General features: G+C 43.3%; 1 protein-coding gene across 2 annotated transcripts in view; it reads left to right on the forward strand.

Annotated features, from left to right (window-relative positions):
* LOC140410702 (adhesion G-protein coupled receptor F1-like) overlaps nt 1–20,821 on the forward strand; it is a 540,253-nt gene that overhangs the window by 447,182 nt on the left and 72,250 nt on the right. For both annotated transcript variants that reach the window (XM_072499141.1, XM_072499142.1), the window contains 2 exons: nt 5,735–5,841; nt 15,734–15,792. In XM_072499141.1, coding sequence (XP_072355242.1) covers nt 5,735–5,841; nt 15,734–15,792 — 166 coding nt within the window. The remainder of the gene's footprint in view (nt 1–5,734; nt 5,842–15,733; nt 15,793–20,821) is intronic.

Genomic DNA, 20,821 nt, shown 5'->3' on the forward strand with positions numbered 1-20,821 from the left:
CTTTATCTGTCCTGCTAATTATATCCTCAAAAAACTGTAATGAATTTGTCAAATATGGTTTCTCCTTCATAAAACCATGTTGAATTTATCTGATCAAACTATGATTTTCTACATTTATTGTTAAGATTTTGCAATGTCTGATGTCATGCTAACTGGCCTGTAGTTCCCTGGATTCTCTCTCCCTCCTTTCTTGCATAACGGTGTTACATTTACTAAATTCCAATTTTCTGGGACTGTCCAGGAATCTAGAGATTGCGGTAGAATCATTGCCAGCACGTCCACCACTGCTGCAGTTAAATCTTTTAGAATCCTATTGTGTAGGAAAGCAGGAAAATGTAATGCACAAAGTTACACCCTAATTGGAATAGATATGCACATCAACCCTGACAAACCTGGGGAACATGAGTGAAGCCTGCAGCCCAATTTCAGGCCTGATATTGGAAAATTACTACAGGTGCCCTTTACATCAAAACATCCTGGGGAGAAGTGAGATGGATGGTGGCCAAATTTTGTCACATCAACATCTGGGTGCTGTGCTCCCTGTGCATTTTGCATGGTTCTTTAAAGTAGTTAGAGCCATGTTTATATCGATGTTTACAGCATGGAAACATGCCCATTGGCCCAGTTGGTCCATGCCGCCCAGTTTCTATCACTAAGCTAGTCCCACTTGCTCGCATTTGGCCCATATCCCTCTATACCCACCCTGCCCACGTAACTGTCGATCTGCTTTTTAAAGGACAAAATTGTACCCGCCTCTACTACTGCCTCTGGCAGCCCATTCCAGATGCTCACCACCCTCTGTGTGACGAAATTTCCTCTCTGGTCTTTTTTGTATCTGTCTCCTCTCACCTTAAATCTATGGTCTCTAGTTCTAGACTCCTCTACCTTTGGGACAAGATGTCGACTATCTACATTATCAATGCTCCTCATTATTTTATAGACCTCTATAAGTTCACCCCTAAGCCTACTACGCTACAGAGAAAAAAGTCCCAGCCTATTCAGCCTCTCGTTATAACTCAGACCATCAAGTCCTGGTAGCATCCTCGTAAATCTCTCCTGCACTCTTTCTAATTTAACAATATTCTTCCTGTAATAGGGTGACCTGAACTGAACACAGTATTCCATGTGTGGTCTTACCAATGTCTTGTACAACTTCAACAAGATGCTCCAACTCTTGTATTCAATATTCTGACCAATAAAACTGAGCATGCTGAATGCCTTCTTCACCACCCTGTCCACCTGCGACTCCACCTTTTGAGGAGTTATGGACCTGTATTCCTAGATCTATTTGTTCTGTAACTGTCCCCAACTCCCTACCATAAACTGAATAAGTGCTGCCCTGATTTGATCTACCAAAATGCATCACCTCACATTTATCAAAATTAAACCCCATCTGCTATTCATCGGTCCACTGACCCAATTCGTCAAGACCCTGTTGCAATCTTATATAATCTACTTCACTATCCACTATGCCACCAATCTTGGTGTCATCTGCAAACTTACTAACAATGCCTCCTACATTCTCATCCAAATCATTTATAAATATCACAAATAATAGTGAACTCAGCACCGATCCCTGAGGCACACCGCTGGTCACAGGCCTCCAGTTTGAAAACAACCCTGCACAACCACCCTTTGGTTTCGGTCGTCAAGACAATTTTGTATTCAATTGGCTACCTCGCCCTGGATTCCGTGAGATTTAACCTTTTGCAACAACCTACCATGCAGTACCTTGTAAAAGGCCTTGTTAAAGTCCATGTAGACAATGTCAACTGCACTCACCTCATCTACCTTCTTGGTTACCCCATCAAAAAGCTCAATCAAATTGGTGAGACATGACTTTCCCCTTACAAAGCCATGCGGACTTTCCCTAATTAGCTCTTGCCTGTCTAAATGCCTGTAGATCATGTCCCTCAGAATACTTTCTAACAATTTACCCACTACAGAAGTAAAGCTAACCGGTCTGTAGTTACCAGGCTTATCCCAACAGCCCTTAAACAAGGGCACAACATTTACTACCCTCCAATCTCTCTCCTGTGACTGCCGATGATTCAAATATCTCAGCTAGGAATCCGGCAATTTCCTCCCTAGCCTCCCACAACGTCATCATTTCATGATGCATTTCATCAGGTCCCGGGAATTTATCTATCTTGATGCGCTTTAATACCTCCAGCACCTCCTTCTCTGTAAAATGTACACTCCTCAATACATCACTATTTATTTCCCCAATTTCCCTAACATTCGTGCCTTTCTCAATAGTAAATATTGACAAGAAATATTAATTTAGGACCTCTTCCATCCCCTGTGGATCTGCACATAGATGACCTTGTTTATCCTTAAGAAGCCCTACCCGCTCCCTAGTCACCCTTTTACACTTTATGTATCTGTAAAGCTCTGGATTTTCCTTTGCCTTACCTGCCAAGACAATCTCATGTCCCCTTTTTGCCCTCCTGATTTATCTCTTCACTCTACTCCAAAAAGACCTATATTCTTCAAGGGATCCACTTGTTCCTAACTGCTTATGCATGTCATATACCTCCTTCTTCCTTTTGACCATGGCCTCAATATCCCGAGTCATCCAGGGTTCCCTCCTTCTACCAGCCTTACCCTTCGCTCTTCGAAGAATGTGCTCACCCTGAACCCTAGTCAAACCTTTTTGAAAGACTCCCACTTACCAGCTCGGTCCACTTGCCTGCAAATGGTCACACCCAATGAACTTTTAAAAGTTCCCGTCTAATACACTCGAAATTGGCCTTGCCCCAATTTAGAATTTTAACTTTTGTGTCAGAACCATCATAAAACTAATAGAATTATGGTCACTGGTCCCAAAGTGATCCCTCACTAACACTTGCATCAACTGCCCTTCCTTATTCCCCAAGAGGAGGTCAAGTTTTGCCCCCACTCTAATCAGCCCATCCACATATTGAATGAGGAATGTTTCCTGAATACACTCGACAAATTTCTCTCCATCCAAACCCCGAGTGTTATGGCTGTCCCAGTTAATGTTGGGAAAGTTAAATTCCCCAAATATTACCACCCTATTTTTCCAGAAGCTATCCATAATCTCTTTACATATTTGCTCCTCAATAGCCCGCTGACTATTTGGGGGCCTATACTACAGTCCTATCAAAATGATCTCACCCTTTTTATTTTTCAGTTCTACCCATATAGACTCAGTGGGTGAACCCTTGGATATATCCTCTGTCTGTACTGCCGTGATGCTGTACCTAATAAAAAACAACACTCCCTCTCCTCTCCTATCTCCAGGTCTATCTTTCCTATAGCATCTGTACCCCGGAACATTGAGCTGCCAGTCCTGCCCCTCCTTTAGCCATGTTTCAGTAATAGGTATAATATCCCAATCCCCATCCGTGCCTAAGTTCATCTGCCTTGCTCATTAGGCCTCTTGCATTGAAATAAATGCAGTTCCATCTGTTTCTCTGCCTTCCTCTTTTCTCCTGACTGGCTTTTGTTTCTATTCCTTCTTTACTACCCTCTGACTTCCTGCATTGGTTCCCACCTCTCTGCCACACTAGTTTAACCACCACCCCCCCCCCCCAACAGTGCTTGCAAACAACCCCCTCGGACATTGGTTCCAGTCCTGCCGAGGTGCAGACCGTCTGATTTGTAATAGTCCCACCTCTCCCAGAACCGGTTCCAATGTCCCAAAAATCTGAATCCCTCCTTCCTGCACCATCTCTCAACCCACACATTCATCCTGTCTATCTTGTCATTCCTACTCTGACTAGCACATAGCACTGGTACTCATCCCAAGATTACTACCTTTGAGGCCTACTTTTTAATTTAGCTCCTAACTCCCTAACTTCAGCATGTAGGACCTCATCCTGTTTTTTACCTATAATGTTGGTGCCTATATGCACCACGACAGCTGGCTGTTCACCCTACCCCTTTAGAATGTCCTGCAGCCGCTCTGAGACATCCAGGACCTTTGCACCCGGGAGGCAACACACCATCCTGGAGTCTCATTTGCATCCGCAGAAATGCCTGTCTACTCCCCTTACAATCGAGTCCCATGTCACCATAGCTCTACCACTCTTTTTCCTGCCCTCATGTGCAGCAGTGCCAGCCACTGTGCCATGAACCTAGCTACTGCTGCCTTCCCCTGGTGAGCCATTTCTCCCAACAGTATCTAAAACGGTATACCTGTTTTAGAGGGAGATGACCGCAGGGGACCCCTGCACTGCCTTCCTACTCTCCCTCTGTCTGGTGATCACCCATTTATTATCTCCCTCAGTACTCTTTATCTGCGGTGTGACCAACTCGCTAAATGTGCTATCCACGACTTCCTCAGCATTGTGGATGCTCCACAGTGAGTCCATCCGCAGCTCCAGAGTCATCAAGTGCCTAACAATAGCTGCAGCTGGACACACTTCTTGTACGTGAAGGAGCCAGAGACAGCGGGTGTGTCCCTGAAATTCCACATCGCACAAGAGGAGCATGACACGGGTCTGGGATCTCCTGTCACGTCTTAACCTTTAGGTTAACGTGTACAACTACAATGCAAAAAAATAAATAAATAGATAAATGTAAAGAAAAGAAAAACTACTTACAAATCACCACTACTTACCAGATGGATTCAAATTTAGCAGGTCCCCTCTTGGCCAATTAAATCTCTCGACCCCTCTCGTGCACTTTTAAATCGCTGGATCCTCTCCCGCGGTTTTAAATCTCGGGCTTCTCCCACGCTCTTTTAAGTCTCCGGCCCCTCTCCCGCTTTTAAATCTCGGGCTCCTCTCCCGCTTTTAAATCTCCGGCTCCTCTCCCACTTTTAAATCACCGGCTCTTCTCCCGCTTTTAAACTCTGGCTCCTCCCGCGCTTTTAAGATCCTGGGGTTGGGATGAAATCTGTGTGATGAAAGATAGAGCTTGTTGAAGGAGTATTTGCACATTGTGTGGAGCAGGATATGGATGGTTTGGAGAACAACTTTGGGCTTAAACAGAGTACAAGTGATCACGATTCCCAGCTTGCTGGCATGACTGCTGCCTTTATCTTTGAAGCCTCGGAAGCCTTGTTCATGGAGGTGCAGACAAGAAAATGTGCCATAATTGTTTATAGCTAGACTCTTCAGCAGGAGGCCAACATTCACAGTTAAAGCTAACCTGCACTATTTAAAGGTGAGGAGACATGTGGTTGGCGCAGATACTGGAACTCATGTAGGAGGTGAATCTAACCTTTGAAACACTGAATAATGGTGAATAATGGGAGAAAGTGGGATCCAAGGTTTTTAAAGTCTTCCCCAGATTTCTTGGTGGAGGATGTCGGAAGGAGGAAAGATATCCTGCCTCATAAGCAGGGCAGGAAGCCATGGAGACACACATTCATGGTCTGCCTGCTACTTCCAGTGGTCATTTACTGCACACATGCTAATCCTCTCACCAACATGGCAACCAGCATAACTTTCCCCAAAAGGTATATATGTTCTAGAGACACCATTTTGGGAGATGTAAGAGCACTGCGAGCAGTCAAAGCTGGGTGCAAATGATCCCAATTTTAAGCCAAGCAAGTGTTTAAAGCTAGCCAGATTCACACCTTGATCATTTTATTTTTGCTAATCTGTGAAAAGTTGATTTATTTTCTGAAAATTCCATCCATAATTCTTTGTGGGATATTAGATTAAAGAACAACCATAATTTATTCGTAACACAAAGCATCTTAAAGCAAACAATTACGCATTCTCTATATTTGAAATAATAAAACTATATTTTGTTGCAGAAAGACAGAACTTTGCAGTTACCGTTTCAGAACTGTCCTTTACAGATGATCTAAACAATTCGTCCTCAAGCTTGTATAAAAATCTCTCAATAGAATTTAAGATTCTGGTATGTAATTGAATAACCATCATTGTAAAATCAAAGTGTTTTTTTCTAACTGTCTGCTACAGTTTGTGAATCATGCCTTTCAGCGGTGTACAAACCAGCTCATACATTTATGTAAAACATTAATGGATATCTGATAAGTTTCAAATGCAGATAAATGAGAAAGTGCAATCCTGCCCACGTGCAGTATGTCATTGTTTTAATTTGAGTAAAAATGAGTTTAGTGTCTCACCGTGGACACAGATTTCAGTTACAGGGTGAAAACCTTTATGAACAAAGCATTTTGAGGGAATTGCATGGTTCATAGGGGTTCACAGTGGGCTAAACAGCTGGCTTGTATTGCAGAACAAGGCCAGCAGCGCATGTTCAATTCCCGTACAAGCCTCCCCGAACAGGTGCCGGAATGTGGCGACTAGGGGCTTTCCACAGTAACTTCATTGAAGCCTACTTGTGACAACAAGCAATATCATTATTATAATTATCATTTACCTACCACACCACTAACTCCCTTCATATTATTTTCCCATTATAAAAGTTTCCTTATGGTTTCCTTCTGGTTTCCTATTTTAAATGTCTTACAACACCAGGTTAAAGTCCAACAGGTTTGTTTCAAATCACTAGCTTTTGGAGCACTGCTCCTGAGGAAGGAGCAGTACTCCGAAAGCTCGTGATTTGAAACAAACCTGTTGGACTTTAACCTGGTGTTGTAAGACTCCTTACTGTGCTCACCCCAGTCCAACGCCGGCATCTCCACATCATATTTTAAATGTGACCATGGAACATGTTACAGCAAGTGATGTTTCCAGCACAAAGCATGCAAAATACAGATTTAATAGCATTTATTGGCCATCAAAATGACCCTAACTTGATTCTATGGAAACCTCCACCTCCCTCAGGCACCATGCCCTACAAAAATATTGGCAACTATGGACTTCCATTGGATTGTTGCATCATTATGCTTGGCAAAGATTACAGTGGTTTTTTGATGCTTTCTGCAGGAGTGCTGACCAGGAAACTCTCCCACAAATTATGGCCTGCCACTAGGAATGTTGGGTTTACAGGCTGATGATCAACATGTTTGGCCACATTATCACCTTTCCTGATCATTAAGTTTTGAAGTTGCACCTGAACCTGGAGCTTTTAGGCCAGAGATGGGACACCACCACTGTGTCGCCATATCTCACCTCTATTTGTGTTTGAGGTGAAAATATTCACACGTAGGCCTTTTTGAGTGAGTAAAGAAGCAGTTTATTATATCAGATCTGGGAGAAAGATTTGGACGCTCCGCAGCCTCGCAATACTCTTTCTCACTTGAGCTGAGGTTCGCATTGGCTTAATATACAGATTCAAGGGGCGGAATTAGTTGCATTCTCATTTACATACAATCAATCAACTATATTTGCGTTACAATTCATTGCATCCAGTCAATCAATTTTCTTAGCATCACAGTTAAAAACATATATGGTTAAAGTGGGTGTTGTCTCACCAGCTCCTAACTTCATGCAAAAGTCACTCAAGACTAACATAAGGATGTGTCCTGTCTGCAGCTGGGGACCTTGAGCTATTAAGGATACATTGTGCTCCTTGTTCTGTGAAGCTGTTATCAGCGGCTATTGAAATACTCCCTATAAATACCCACGCCTGGTTCTCGGGGGCTGGTTTAGCACACTGGGCTAAATAGCTGGCTTTTAAAGCAGAGCAAGGCAGGCCAGCAGCACGGTTCAATTCCTGTACCAGCCTCCCTGAACAGGCGCCAGAATGTGGCGACTAGGGGCTTTTCGCAGTAACTTCATTTGAAGCCTACATGTGACAATAAGCGATTTTCATTTCATGAGGTAATTTACACAGTTTATAACTTATTGTTCAGGAATGTGGCTAGTTCAGCCATTTTGTGTCTTTAGTATTGCAATCTTAGCTAACAGCCATTTTGTGTCCTTTCTGATATTAACAAGCATTGTGTATACACTATCTATTCCTACAAATTGCCTCTTCTACACAGGCAACTAAGCCAATGAGAACCTTTCGTCTCAGCAGAACTATTCAAAAGTGTAGTTACAGAGCCACCTATAATTTATAGTCCAGTATTAGAAAATGTCCCCCAACAATTCCTCCTTTTGGTCCTGGAAGAGGTTTACTGAATCCCAGATGACCACAATGATTTGATATGAGGGCAGCAGGGTGTGTTTTAATATGGCCTTTGGGTCATATAACCTCCCAGATGTTCCGTACATATTCCGAGCATGTGATTCAAAGATCACCCCCCCAAACGAACCCATGTATGTCACGTTCAATGCCTTGATATCAATCATTCCTGCCTCTCTGACTAACTCTGCTGTCTGTAATGAAATTATGTTATTCATACCAATTTGCAAGTAAGCTGATCCAACAGTCCCACACTCTGCCACCAGCTTTCACTCTGAAGTAGTTCCTCTGTGGTTTTTTTTTTTTCAAACATGGATTTTCTTTCCCCAGTAACTGGTGGTAAAGCTTAACTGGTTGACCAATCTTGAGTCTTCATTCCCTCAGAGTTCCTGCAAGATGTGGGACTATCTCTGGCTCTTTATAATCCTAACTCAAATTATCCTTGCTCAGCCTAAGTGGTGGGCCTAAGGGGAACAAAGGTTATAGCGATAGGAGGTTGCGATGGTGGAGACACAATATCTTCCTTTTTCTCCGTAAATTTAAAATGCATGAGGGCAGGTGTAATCTCTAAAAACACAACCATGAGTTCTGATTAGCCCACATTCGTCCAACTGCCCCTGTCCCACCGGGTGGGGGCACACAGTAATGTCCCCTTTTTGTTTACACCCATGAGGGAGATCCCATATATTATTCCTGCGTATAGCAGAGGTCTCGGTGAGATAGTACCTGAGGGAGGTGTTAGCCCGTACGATTCCAATGTTCTCCAGTTGGTTGTGAGGGAATAGCCCAGAGTCCAGTGTGATGATAGGGATCATCAGGACCACCTCTACCCCGTTATCTCATCCATTTTGCAGTCGGGGATCGTTGAGTATACTCTGATCCCTTGAGAGTACAGTTGTCCAGCGTCCCTTGTCATTTGGCTAGCTTAGCCAGTTGCAGGCTGTCTATTCAATCAGGCACCTCCCCCCTTTAGACCAGATCAAGGTTGTGGCTTAGCTGCCCCTGTCAGAGCCTCCCCCTTTCTCTGTTTCTTGGTCGATGATTTTGTTAATTATTGTTGAATGTCTTATGTGTGTACCTATCACTGTTGTCCTATTCAGTTGTATATCCAGGCCCTCTTCTCCCAAGCTGGCTAGACCTTTCTCTTCCTTATTCCTTTAAGTTGTTCCACATTTGCATTTAACCCTTGTATGTCTAATGACTTTACCATAGAAGATTCTGTGTTAAGTCATGTCACTGCATCAAGGATTATGCCTCTTCTTATCCTGTGTAGGTTGTCATGCCCTCAAAATCTAGTGGCATTGGCATTGGCAGCCTGCTTCATAACCTTACTTAAAACATTATACATATTTATATCATGTTATAAACAATACCTGAACCCGCGAGAAGTACAGACACAATTTGTATACGCATCTGCTGTCTTTCCCCGAATGTACCTGCAGCCACGCATTAAAATAAGTTCTACCATTGTTCCAGTCACTGGCTGCTGGGATGCATATTCTGTCAATAAAATTATATAAAGCACCATAGTTCATATAGCTACGTTCATCCTGTGTCCGTTGTGAAATCAGTGATGTTCCTGTGCTCTTATGTGCTCGTAGTTGTTCTAAGATCTCAAGAGCCATCACGAGTCCCCACAGCTGCTGCTGTCGTTCCAGCCTTTTTTGAATGTTTATTCTAAAAATTTAAAGGAAAAATGGAAAAGTGTCCTGGTCGTCACCAGGTGTTAGGTGTTGTCTGTATAAAGCTTTACCTGTATGGGCTGAACGCGTCTGTTATTCAGGGCTTAGTAGTTCTCATATTTCACAACCTTTTCATATCTATATTCCTCGTGGTTACGCGCCTGGTTCTGTTGCGTTTGAACCCGACCCTGACGTGCTTGTGCCTGTTCAGGTAGCCAGTTTACTATAACCCAATGATCTCAAATTCCTGAAGCTACTGCAAATCTTGTTCCACTTGCAGTTACTTGTCAAGTAAAACACAAAAGATCCATTCTGCTTGGGACAGAGTGGGTTAGCTAATCTGAATATATCTAACAATGCAAAATTTAAGATTTGTAAGATCCAATTAAAAATCCATCTTCAGCTGTTTTTTAAAAATTACTTTATCAGCATTACAAAGCCAGAGCTCAGAGTGTGGACAGGGGCAAACCCCTAATCCAGCTTCTTGCCTGCTCCAAAAAGCAATTCAAATAGAATCCAATTCATGGTCCCCCAAATCCAGACATTAACAAGCATGGGTCAATTCTCTGCTGGTTTGAAAAGGGGTGGAGTAAGAGCTCTCTACCAGATGTCATTTTGTCATCACCCTTCTTATGTTTAAACAAGAAACATGATCATGTTTTATTTTATTTACCCATCTGTCCTTTACAGTTCATTCTGCAATCTCAGAATTAATACATCTGCGTTGTGTCAGGGAAGTTTTAACCCTGGACTAATCTAACACCGGATTGGTCATACATATTTCAACTATCATATGCATTTCACTATCCTAACTTCCAATGAACACCATAAAACTAATAGTTTCTTATTCTTACATATGTGATTTTGTACCCTGATTAAAATTCTTTGTGTATCAAAATTATCCTGGAAATGTCAATGATAACTTTTGAAAAGAAAAATTTGTTAATTATACTCAAACCACTCAAACTATGATCTTTAATTCACCATGTCAGACGACACACAAATATCACCACACTCACAAAGGAAACCTAGCACTTCAGTGCTTTAACCAAAATTAGTTAGGTATAAATCCTTATGGTTCCTATTCTTAAGTTCCAAATTATAAACTCAAGGTTACTTCTCAGAAGATAAATCTTAGCAGAGATATATGAACATTCACAAACCAAACACATACATAGAACATACAGTGCAGAAGGAGGCCATTCGGCCCATCGTGTCTGCACCGACCCATTTAAGCCCTCACTTCCACCCTATCCCCGTAACCCCGTAACATTCTCACAGCTCGCAAATATAGAGTTAACTGTTAGCCCCCTCTCATGGCTACAGATTCTCAGAGACAGCAATTTCACAATCGCTTAATTAAAATACTGAACAAGATCCTCCATTCTCCTTCATCATCATAATTTTATCTGTTATTCCATTTAAGTCAATTCCCACTGATTGATTGATAGGCATTGCTACTCTTAGAGACGTATATGTTTTTACAGATCAACTGCTTGCTGTAAAATTTTGTACAGAACCTAAGGGGGCGGAGAACTTGGAACGATGCCATTTGCGTCTTTTATGTGATCTAAAACTTTATTTATTCTGTCCTTTAATTTCACTCAAATTTCTTTCTTGTTCTTGAAATTGATTTCAATTTTCAATGTTCGCTTCTTAAGCAGTGTTTGAAAGAGATCTTACTAGTTTTTTAAAAACTCGAATGAATTGAATTACTGCCGAGTTTATCTGGACGGCTTGAATGACTTAATCTCAAACTGAAATCCGATCTCACAAATTGTAAATGATCTGAAGTTCATCTAGACAAGAATCCATTTGTTAAGTTTCTAACCTTACTCTTGTATTTACTTTACTCTCCTTTTTTTGTTTTTGGAGGGGGATTTGTTATCCTCAGATATTTCTGAGCAAAAAGCTGATTGAGCTTTTCAGCCCCTTTTTTTTTAACTGTGCCGCAGAGTGCCTTATTGAAATCCACCCGGCTTCCACATTTTATTAATTGGGTTACAATGCTTCTGGATGAGCAAAAGGGACATTGTACCTTCCCCTCCTCATTCCTCAACAACCACGAGGTCTGACCTTTTGGATTTAACTTCATTTTATTTTTTTCCTTTTGACATGTCTAAACTTTTAGTTAATTTAAAATGTCCATCCCCAGGGAGCCTGTTTCTTTCCCCTCTCCTTAAGCCATTCCAGGAATGCTGCATGATCTTTTGGGCTAATTGAGTTAGATTTTCCCGAACTCTGTCTTATGCCAGCAACTATGACTGTGGTGTCCTGATTTCCCGCAATCTTTACAGTTCCCTTTCTTTACCCTACAGTCCTTAGCCATAATTGTAACAGTTTCCTGTGATTCTTTTGCCAGTTTGTGTAATGTGTACTGCCGTTATCTTTTCTCGCTTTATTCCTATTCTTAAAATTATTTGGTGTGAATGTGGGAGAGTGAGAGCTCCCAATTCCTTTAAAATAGCCTGTTTTTCTAATGGTGTGAAGGCTTTATATCGGTCATTTACATTATTAGCGTAACACTGCACGGGAGCGCACTTAATTTCTGTCATTGTTCTTCTGACTGATGAACTAAGATGACTCCTGCCTTTTTATTTGCCGTATCTCGGTTTTGTTATCCCACCAGTTTCTTTGTTTGTGACGGGATCCCACCCATCTCTGATCATTTTTTTTTTGTACCAGAGTCTTTTGCTTCCTCTGTATGCCAGACTCAGTGAAAAGCGGCCTTGTGCCTCTCTTGTCTCTATCAATATCGTATCCAGTCTACTAGACGACTGTTTACCTATCATCCACTCCCTTAGGGTGGCGGTCCTGGCTTGTCACCTGTGTCACCGCAGATTCCGCGACCGTTAACACACAACAGTCTGTGCATCTCGGATTCCCAACTAACTCTGGCCTTCACGTGAGAACTTAATTGCCCCCTTAATTCAGGCTTAGCATGGGTCCTCGAGCAGCCGATTATTACTACATTAAATGGTATAGCGGACCAATAAAACAAAAACAAAATTTAAACTGAGTCTTTTACTCACTTGTCCTTGATACCAGATTGGTTGGATGTTGCTTTGCCGTTCGTCCATCTCGCCGTGTGACTCTAATTTCTGGCGGTCAAAAGTTTGACTACTCGCCTTGTCCACCGGGTCAATCGGCGACCAGCTCTGCAACCTCCCGCCAGACTACGCCATTTGTTAGAGGTGAAAATAGTCACACGTAGTCCTTTTTGAGTGAGTAAAGAAGCAGTTTATCATATCAGATCTGGGAGAAAGATTTGGATGCTCCACAGCCTCGCAATACTCTTTCTCACTTGAGCTAAGGTTCGCATTGGGTTAAGATACAGATTCAAAGGGTGGAATTAGTTGCATTCTCATTTACATACAATCAATCAATTATATTCGTGTCACAATTCATTACATGCAGTCAATCAATTTTCTCAGCATCCCAGTTAAAAACATATATGGTTAAAGTGGGTGTTGTCTCACCAGCTGCTAACTGCATGCAAAAGTCACTCAAGACTAACATAAGGATATGTCCTGTCTGCAGCTGGGGACCTTGAGCTATTAAGGATGCAATGCGCTCCTTGTTCTGTGAAGCTGTTGTCAGCGACTATTGAAATACTCCCTATAAATACCCACGCCTGGTTCTCATGAGGTAGTTTACACATTGTGTATACACTATCTATTCCTACAAATTGCCTCTTCTACACAGGCATTTAAGCCAATGAGTACCTTTTGTCTCAGCAGAACTATTCAAAAGTAATATCGGAGCAAAAATGTAGTTACAGAGTCACCTATAATTTAGATCACAGTCCAGTACCAGAAAATGTCCCCCAACAATTGTATTAAATGTTTTCCAACTTCAGGTTTAAGCATAGATACTGGATCTTGGTGGATTTATTTACCCGTCATATGTTCTCTGATTTGACTTTGCCATCAATTTTGGTAGATAATTGAAAAGAAACTGCTGCAGTCCAGAACATTTTTTTTTCACAATTGGTGATAAATTCTTCCTGCATTGATTCCTGCTTTGGTTGTATTCCTGCATTTTCAATGCATTGTAATTATTATGAGGGAGCACAGCAGCAACACTATTATGTGACAGGACAAGAAATCAAAGGCTGGACCAATGACCAGGCAATAAGAGTTCAAACTGCACTGTGGAAGCTGGGGAAACGTAAATTCAGTTAATTCAATAAAAACGTGGAGTTAACAAGCTGGCATCAATAATGGTGACCATGAAACGACTGATTATTGCAAACACCTACCTGATTTACTGATGTCTTTTCGTGAAGGAAATCACTGCACTTGTCTCATCTGGCTGACATCTGGCTCCACCTCCTCAGCAATGCAGTTCACTGTCCTGTAGCAAACCACTAGGTTATGTTCAAGACATCCTTCTCAGGGACAACTAAGGACAGGTATTAAATGCTGGACTTTCCAACGATGCAGACATCCTGTGAATAAATAAATACAATTTGGCAGTAAACCATTGCCGTTAAAATGTTATTTAAAGAGATAATATTCAACTATCTGGTAAGCTCCTTTTTGGCTGTAGCTTATAATTCAGGAATAAGTGTCTTTCTGAATGAAAATGGAGCTCAATTTGGGCATTACCTTACTGTGGTTATTGTGTACCTATCAGCCAAAATGATATCCCTATGAGTCTGAAATCAGTTCAAAATATATAAATTGGTGGATTCTCAAGAGTGCATTGATAATGCTGTGGTTATTGGCAGGGGAACTTGTAAAGTTTTTGAAGTTCCATCTAACTGGTAGAAATGAGCTGCTGTAGGTTGTGACTCTGTGACCGGCAGCTTTGAAATGCTAAATCCTATTGAGATGCTGCCTGGAGGCATTCCAGAACGGTGATGTCATTGAATGGTGAGTGGTGATAAGGAATGTGTGCTACAACACAGTCAATTTCAGGTACCATCATTTTCTGTCAAAAATGCCACGGGGCTAGTGACACTTACTGTTATTTATCTGTAAATGATACAGCAAATTTGCACAGGAGCATCTGTGTGGTTAAAATCAAATATCCAAAAGTTTCTGTCTGATATCTGTTGCTGCACTATTGACTACACAAAAGCAGCATCTAATTAATAATAACCCTTGCTGTCACAAGCAGGCTTACTTTTACACAGCAATGAAGTTACTGTGAAAAGCCCCTAGTCGCCTTATTCCAACACCTGTTCAGGAACATGGAGGGAGAATTCAGAATGTCCAAATTACCCAACAGCACGGGCTGGATTCTCCGCCCCGCCGCGCCACATTTCTGCCCCGACCCACCGGCGGGATTCTCCGTTACACCGATCAGCCAATGGGGTTTCCCATTGTGGGGCAGCCCCATGCTGTCGGAAAACCCCCGTGCGCCAGCAAAACGGAGAATCATGCCGGCGGGGAATCCCGCCTCACGTCTTTCGGGACATGTGGGAGGAAACCGGAGCACCAGGAGGAAACCGACGCAGAAACGGAGAACGTGCAGACTCCACACAAACAGTGACCCAAGCCGGGAATTGAGCCTGGGACCCTAGAGCTGTGAAGCAACAGTGCTACCCACTGTCTGCCTCAATACTGACATTATTTTAATGGGGTGAAGTTTAAATTGAGATACAAACAAATCTAAGTATTGTCCATTCCAGTCAAACGAGCCTTTTAATATTGATTACTGCGAATATTGATTTCTACCAATCTACCTCTCAGGCACTGAAAATTGACAATTGCAATTGTGGAATCTTGTACTGCTGGTTTTAATTGTAGGTGAGATTTTTAAAATGTGAAGATTTATGTTCACCCATGTTGCTGATGTTCCCTTTCTGAGCTGATGGCAAATCACACTATTAGTAACTTGTTATGTTGGAAACTGAAAAACCAAATGCGCAAAGGCAACTAATTGTAATTATCATTAGTTGCCCTGCCATAACAAACTTTGTGGCAGTCTAATGTAATGATATGAAAGCATTTCATTTTTGTACATATATTCCTGGAAAAATGAAACTGTTTGCCACCCTTTTGCAGTTTACACATTTATTTTTAGAGTGTAACTTTTTAATCTACTTCTACCTATTTTTCTAGTTGGAAAATGTCTATAGAAAGGTGCGACCTGATGCTGTAGTAACCATTTTAGGATTCAGGTAAGTAAGACATTTTGAAGAGAGATTTTTCACAGTCGTAATTTATTCTTAAGGACAAATGTTGAACTTGGAAATCTGATACATAAGTAAAAGCTGGAAAGTGAACACGTGACAGAATAGAAATAAATAAATGCATTTTATTTTGAACACATGATGGTATTTACTATTGACATTGCCTGGATCCCAAATATCTGCTCTGCAATTAAAAAACACAATTTTAAGACGATTCACTATGTAAAGATCAAAAGGGACACTTTGATGCTACTTCTGGAAGGTGTGGACACCCCCCCCCCCCCCCCCCCAACCCATAACCTGAACATTTTTGTCAGTGTTTTTTGAATCTTCATTCCGCAGCATGCAAATGATAAGAGATACCCCATACATGGTGCGGCTGCATAGTGGCTAGCACCACTGCGAATATGGCGGTGAGCTGTCTTCTTGAACTGCTGCAGTCCTTTGGTGTAGATGTACCCACAGAGCTGATGGAAAGTGAGTTGCAGGATTTTGGCTTTTCTCTTGTCTCATGGGCAATCCCTCAACATCAAGGGTCACTTACTTCCACAGCGGTGAGGTGGGTTCTGCGGTGGTTGAATAGTCCAATCCTGGATCCGCAGACTCTGCCACAGGTTTGGCAGATGATGTTTGATGAAGTGGGTTGGACGTTCTGGATTCTGCACTCTCTTTCCGCTGTTTATGTTTAGCCTCTGCATGCTCCACCCTTCGACACGCGAGGTGGTTGGCACTATCGCAGATGCTTCTTTTCCAGTTTGCGCATTCTGAGGCAAGTGATTCACATGTGTCGATGGGGATGTTGCATGTATTTAGGGAGGCTTTCAGTGTCCTTATAGCGTTTTCTCTGCCCTCCTCGTGATCTCTTGCCACTGCAGAGCTCAGAGTAGTCTTTTGTTAGGCCAGCGGGCAATTTAGCCCGCCCATTGGAGCTAGTCGAGTGTCACCAGTGCCTCGATACTGGGGAAATTGGTTTGGGGGAGGACCCTCATGTTGCTATGCCAACCCTGTCAGTGAATTTGCAGGATTTTGCGGAGGCAGCATTGGTGATGTCTCTCCATGGATTTGAGGTATCTGCTGTATATTGTCCATCTTTCTGATGCATAAACGAGGGCGGGAACCATGGCTGCTCTGTGGACCATCCCCTGAGAAACAAGTATACTGCTTTGGATACTTGTGGGGGGGACGACTTACCAGGGGTAAGCCATGGGGTACGGGCCTCTGGCACGGAGTCTGTCCCTGTTGCTCAGAAGGGAAGGGGGGAGAGGAGCAGAGCATTAGTAATTGGGGACTCTATAGTCAGGGGCACAGATAGGAGATTTTGTGGGAGCGTGAGAGACTCACGTTTGGTATGTTGCCTCCCAGGTGCAAGGGTACGTGATGTCTCGGATCGTGTTTTCCGGGTCCTTAGGGGGAGGGGGAGCAGCCCCAAGTCGTGGTCCACATTGGCACTAACGACATAGGTAGGAAAGGGGACAAGGATGTCAGGCAGGCTTTCAGGGAGCTAGGATGGAAGCTCAGAACTAGAACAAACAGAGTTGTTATCTCTGGGTTGTTGCCCGTGCCACGTGATAGTGAGATGAGGAATAGGGAGAGAGAGCATTTAAACACGTGGCTACAGGGATGGTGCAGGCGGGAGGGATTCAGATTTTTGGATAACTGGGGCTCTTTCTGGGGAAGGTGGGACCTCTACAGACAGGATGGTCTACATCTGAACCTGAGGGGCACAAATATCCTGGGGGGGGGATTTGTTAGTGCTCTTTGGGGGGGTTTAAACTAATGCAGCAGGGGCATGGGAACCTGGATTGTAGTTTTAGGGTAAGGGAGAATGAGAGTATAGAGGTCAGGAGCACAGATTTGACGTCGCAGGAGGGGGCCAGTGTTCAGGTAGGTGGTTTGAAGTGTGTCTACTTCAATGCCAGGAGTATACGAAACAAGGTAGGGGAACTGGCAGCATGGGTTGGTACCTGGGACTTCGATGTTGTGGCCATTTCGGAGACATGGATAGAGCAGGGACAGGAATGGATGTTGCAGGTTCCGGGGTTTAGGTGTTTTAGTAAGCTCAGAGAAGGAGGCAAAAGAGGGGGAGGTGTGGCGCTGCTAGTCAAGAGCAGTATTACGGTGGCGGAGAGGATGCTAGATGGGGACTCTTCTTCCGAGGTAGTATGGGCTGAAGTTAGAAACAGGAAAGGAGAGGTCACCCTGTTGGGAGTTTTTTATAGGCCTCCTAATAGTTCTAGGGATGTAGAGGAAAGGATGGCGAAGATGATTCTGGATAAGAGCGAAAGTAACAGGGTAGTTATTTTGGGAGACTTTAACTTTCCAAATATTGACTGGAAAAGATATAGTTCGAGTACAATAGATGGGTCATTTTTTGTACAGTGTGTGCAGGAGGGTTTCCTGAAACAATATGTTGACAGGCCAACAAGAGGCGAGGCCACGTTGGATTTGGTTTTGGGTAATGAACCAGGCCAGGTGTTGGATTTGTAGGTAGGAGAGCACTTTGGGGACAGTGACCACAATTCGGTGACGTTTACGTTAATGATGGAAAGGGATAAGTATACACCGCAGGGCAAGAGTTATAGCTGGGGGAAGGGCAATTATGATGCCATTAGACGTGACTTGGGGGGGATAAGGTGGAGAAGTAGGCTGCAAGTGTTGGGCACACTGGATAAGTGGGGCTTGTTCAAGGATCAGCTACTGCGTGTTCTTGATAAGTATGTACCGGTCAGACAGGGAGGAAGGCGTCGAGCGAGGGAACCGTGGTTTACCAAGGAAGTGGAATCTCTTGTTAAGAGGAAGAAGGAGGCCTATGTGAAGATGAAGTGTGAAGTTTCGGTTGGGGCGATGGATAGTTACAAGGTAGCGAGGAAGGATCTAAAGAGAGAGCTAAGACGAGCAAGGAGGGGACATGAGAAGTATTTGGCAGGAAGGATCAAGGAAAACCCAAAAGCTTTCTATAGGTATGTCAGGAATAAGCGAATGACTAGGGAAAGAGTAGGACCAGTCAAGGACAGGGATGGGAAATTGTGTGTGGAGTCTGAAGAGATAGGCGAGATACTAAATGAATATTTTTCGTCAGTATTCACTCAGGAAAAAGATAATGTTGTGGAGGAGAATGCTGAGCCCCAGGCTAATAGAATAGACGGCATTGAGGTACGTAGGGAAGAGGTGTTGGCAATTCTGGACAGGCTGAAAATAGATAAGTCCCCGGGACCTGATGGGATTTATCCTAGGATTCTCTGGGAGGCCAGGGAAGAGATTGCTGGACCTTTGGCTTTGATTTTTATGTCATCATTGGCTACAGGAATAGTGCCAGAGGACTGGAGGACAGCAAATGTGGTCCCTTTGTTCAAAAAGGGGAGCAGAGACAACCCCGGCAACTATAGACCGGTGAGCCTCACGTCTGTAGTGGGTAAAGTCTTGGAGAGGATTATAAGAGACAAGATTTATAATCATCTAGATAGGAATAATATGATCAGGGATAGTCAACATGGCTTTGTGAAGGGTAGGTCATGCCTCACAAACCTTATTGAGTTCTTTGAGAAGGTGACTGAACAGGTAGACGAGGGTAGAGCAGTTGATGTGGTGTATATGGATTTCAGCAAAGCGTTTGATAAGGTTCCCCACGGTAGGCTATTGCAAAAAATACGGAGGCTGGGGATTGAGGGTGATTTAGAGATGTGGATCAGAAATTGGCTAGCTGAAAGAAGACAGAGGGTGGTGGTTGATGGGAAATGTTCAGAATGGAGTACAGTCACAAGTGGAGTACCACAAGGATCTGTTCTGGGGCCGTTGCTGTTTGTCATTTTTATCAATGACCTAGAGGAAGGCGCAGAAGGGTGGGTGAGTAAATTTGCAGACGATACTAAAGTCGGTGGTGTTGTCGATAGTGTGGAAGGATGTAGCAGGTTACAGAGGGATATAGATAAGCTGCAGAGCTGGGCTGAGAGGTGGCAAATGGAGTTTAATGTAGAGAAGTGTGAGGTGATTCACTTTGGAAGGAATAACAGGAATGCGGAATATTTGGCTAATGGTAAAGTTCTTGAAAGTGTGGATGAGCAGAGGGATCTAGGTGTCCATGTACATAGATCCCTGAAAGTTGGCACCCAGGTTGATAGGGTTGCGAAGAAGGCCTATGGAGTGTTGGCCTTTATTGGTAGAGGGATTGAGTTCCGGAGTCGGGAGGTCATGTTGCAGCTGTACAGAACTCTGGTACGGCCGCATTTGGAGTATTGCGTACAGTTCTGGTCACCGCATTATAGGAAGGACGTGGAAGCTTTGGAGCGGGTGCAGAGGAGATTTACCAGGATGTTGCCTGGTATGGAGGGAAAATCTTATGAGGAAAGGCTGATGGACTTGAGGTTGTTTTCGTTGGAGAGAAGAAGGTTAAGAGGAGACTTAATAGAGGCATACAAAATGATCAGGGGGTTGGATAGGGTGGACAGTGAGAGCCTTCTCCCGCGGCTGGATATGGCTGGCACGAGGGGACATAACTTTAAACTGAGGGGTAATAGATATAGGACAGAGGTCAGAGGTAGGTTCTTTACGCAAAGAGTAGTGAGGCCGTGGAATGCCCTACCTGCTACAGTAGTGAACTCGCCAACATTGAGGGCATTTAAAAGTTTATTGGATAAACATATGGATGATAATGGCATAGTGTAGGTTAGATGGCTTTTGTTTTGGTGCAACATCGTGGGCCGAAGGGCCTGTACTGCGCTGTATTGTTCTATGTTCTATGTTCTATGGAGGAGCTGCCAGTTCAGGAAGGCCTTTTGTTTACGGTCAAGGAGGTCCTGATCTATTGTGACCAGGAATTGTGGGCATCGTGTGGCTCTGTTGGTTGGTTGTTTCTAGGTTGTCTGTGAAGCACCGATTGAGTCGCTCTTTCTTCTAGGGGTCTTTGAGACCAGTGAAGTTCAGTTTCCTGCAGCAAAAACTGAACTTTTAAAAATTATTTGATTGGATGTGTGTCACTAGCAAAGCCAGCATTTATTGACCATCCCTAAAAACCATCCCT

This window comes from Scyliorhinus torazame, chromosome 4, assembly GCF_047496885.1.
Source record: "Scyliorhinus torazame isolate Kashiwa2021f chromosome 4, sScyTor2.1, whole genome shotgun sequence".
Lineage (NCBI taxonomy): Eukaryota > Metazoa > Chordata > Chondrichthyes > Carcharhiniformes > Scyliorhinidae > Scyliorhinus > Scyliorhinus torazame.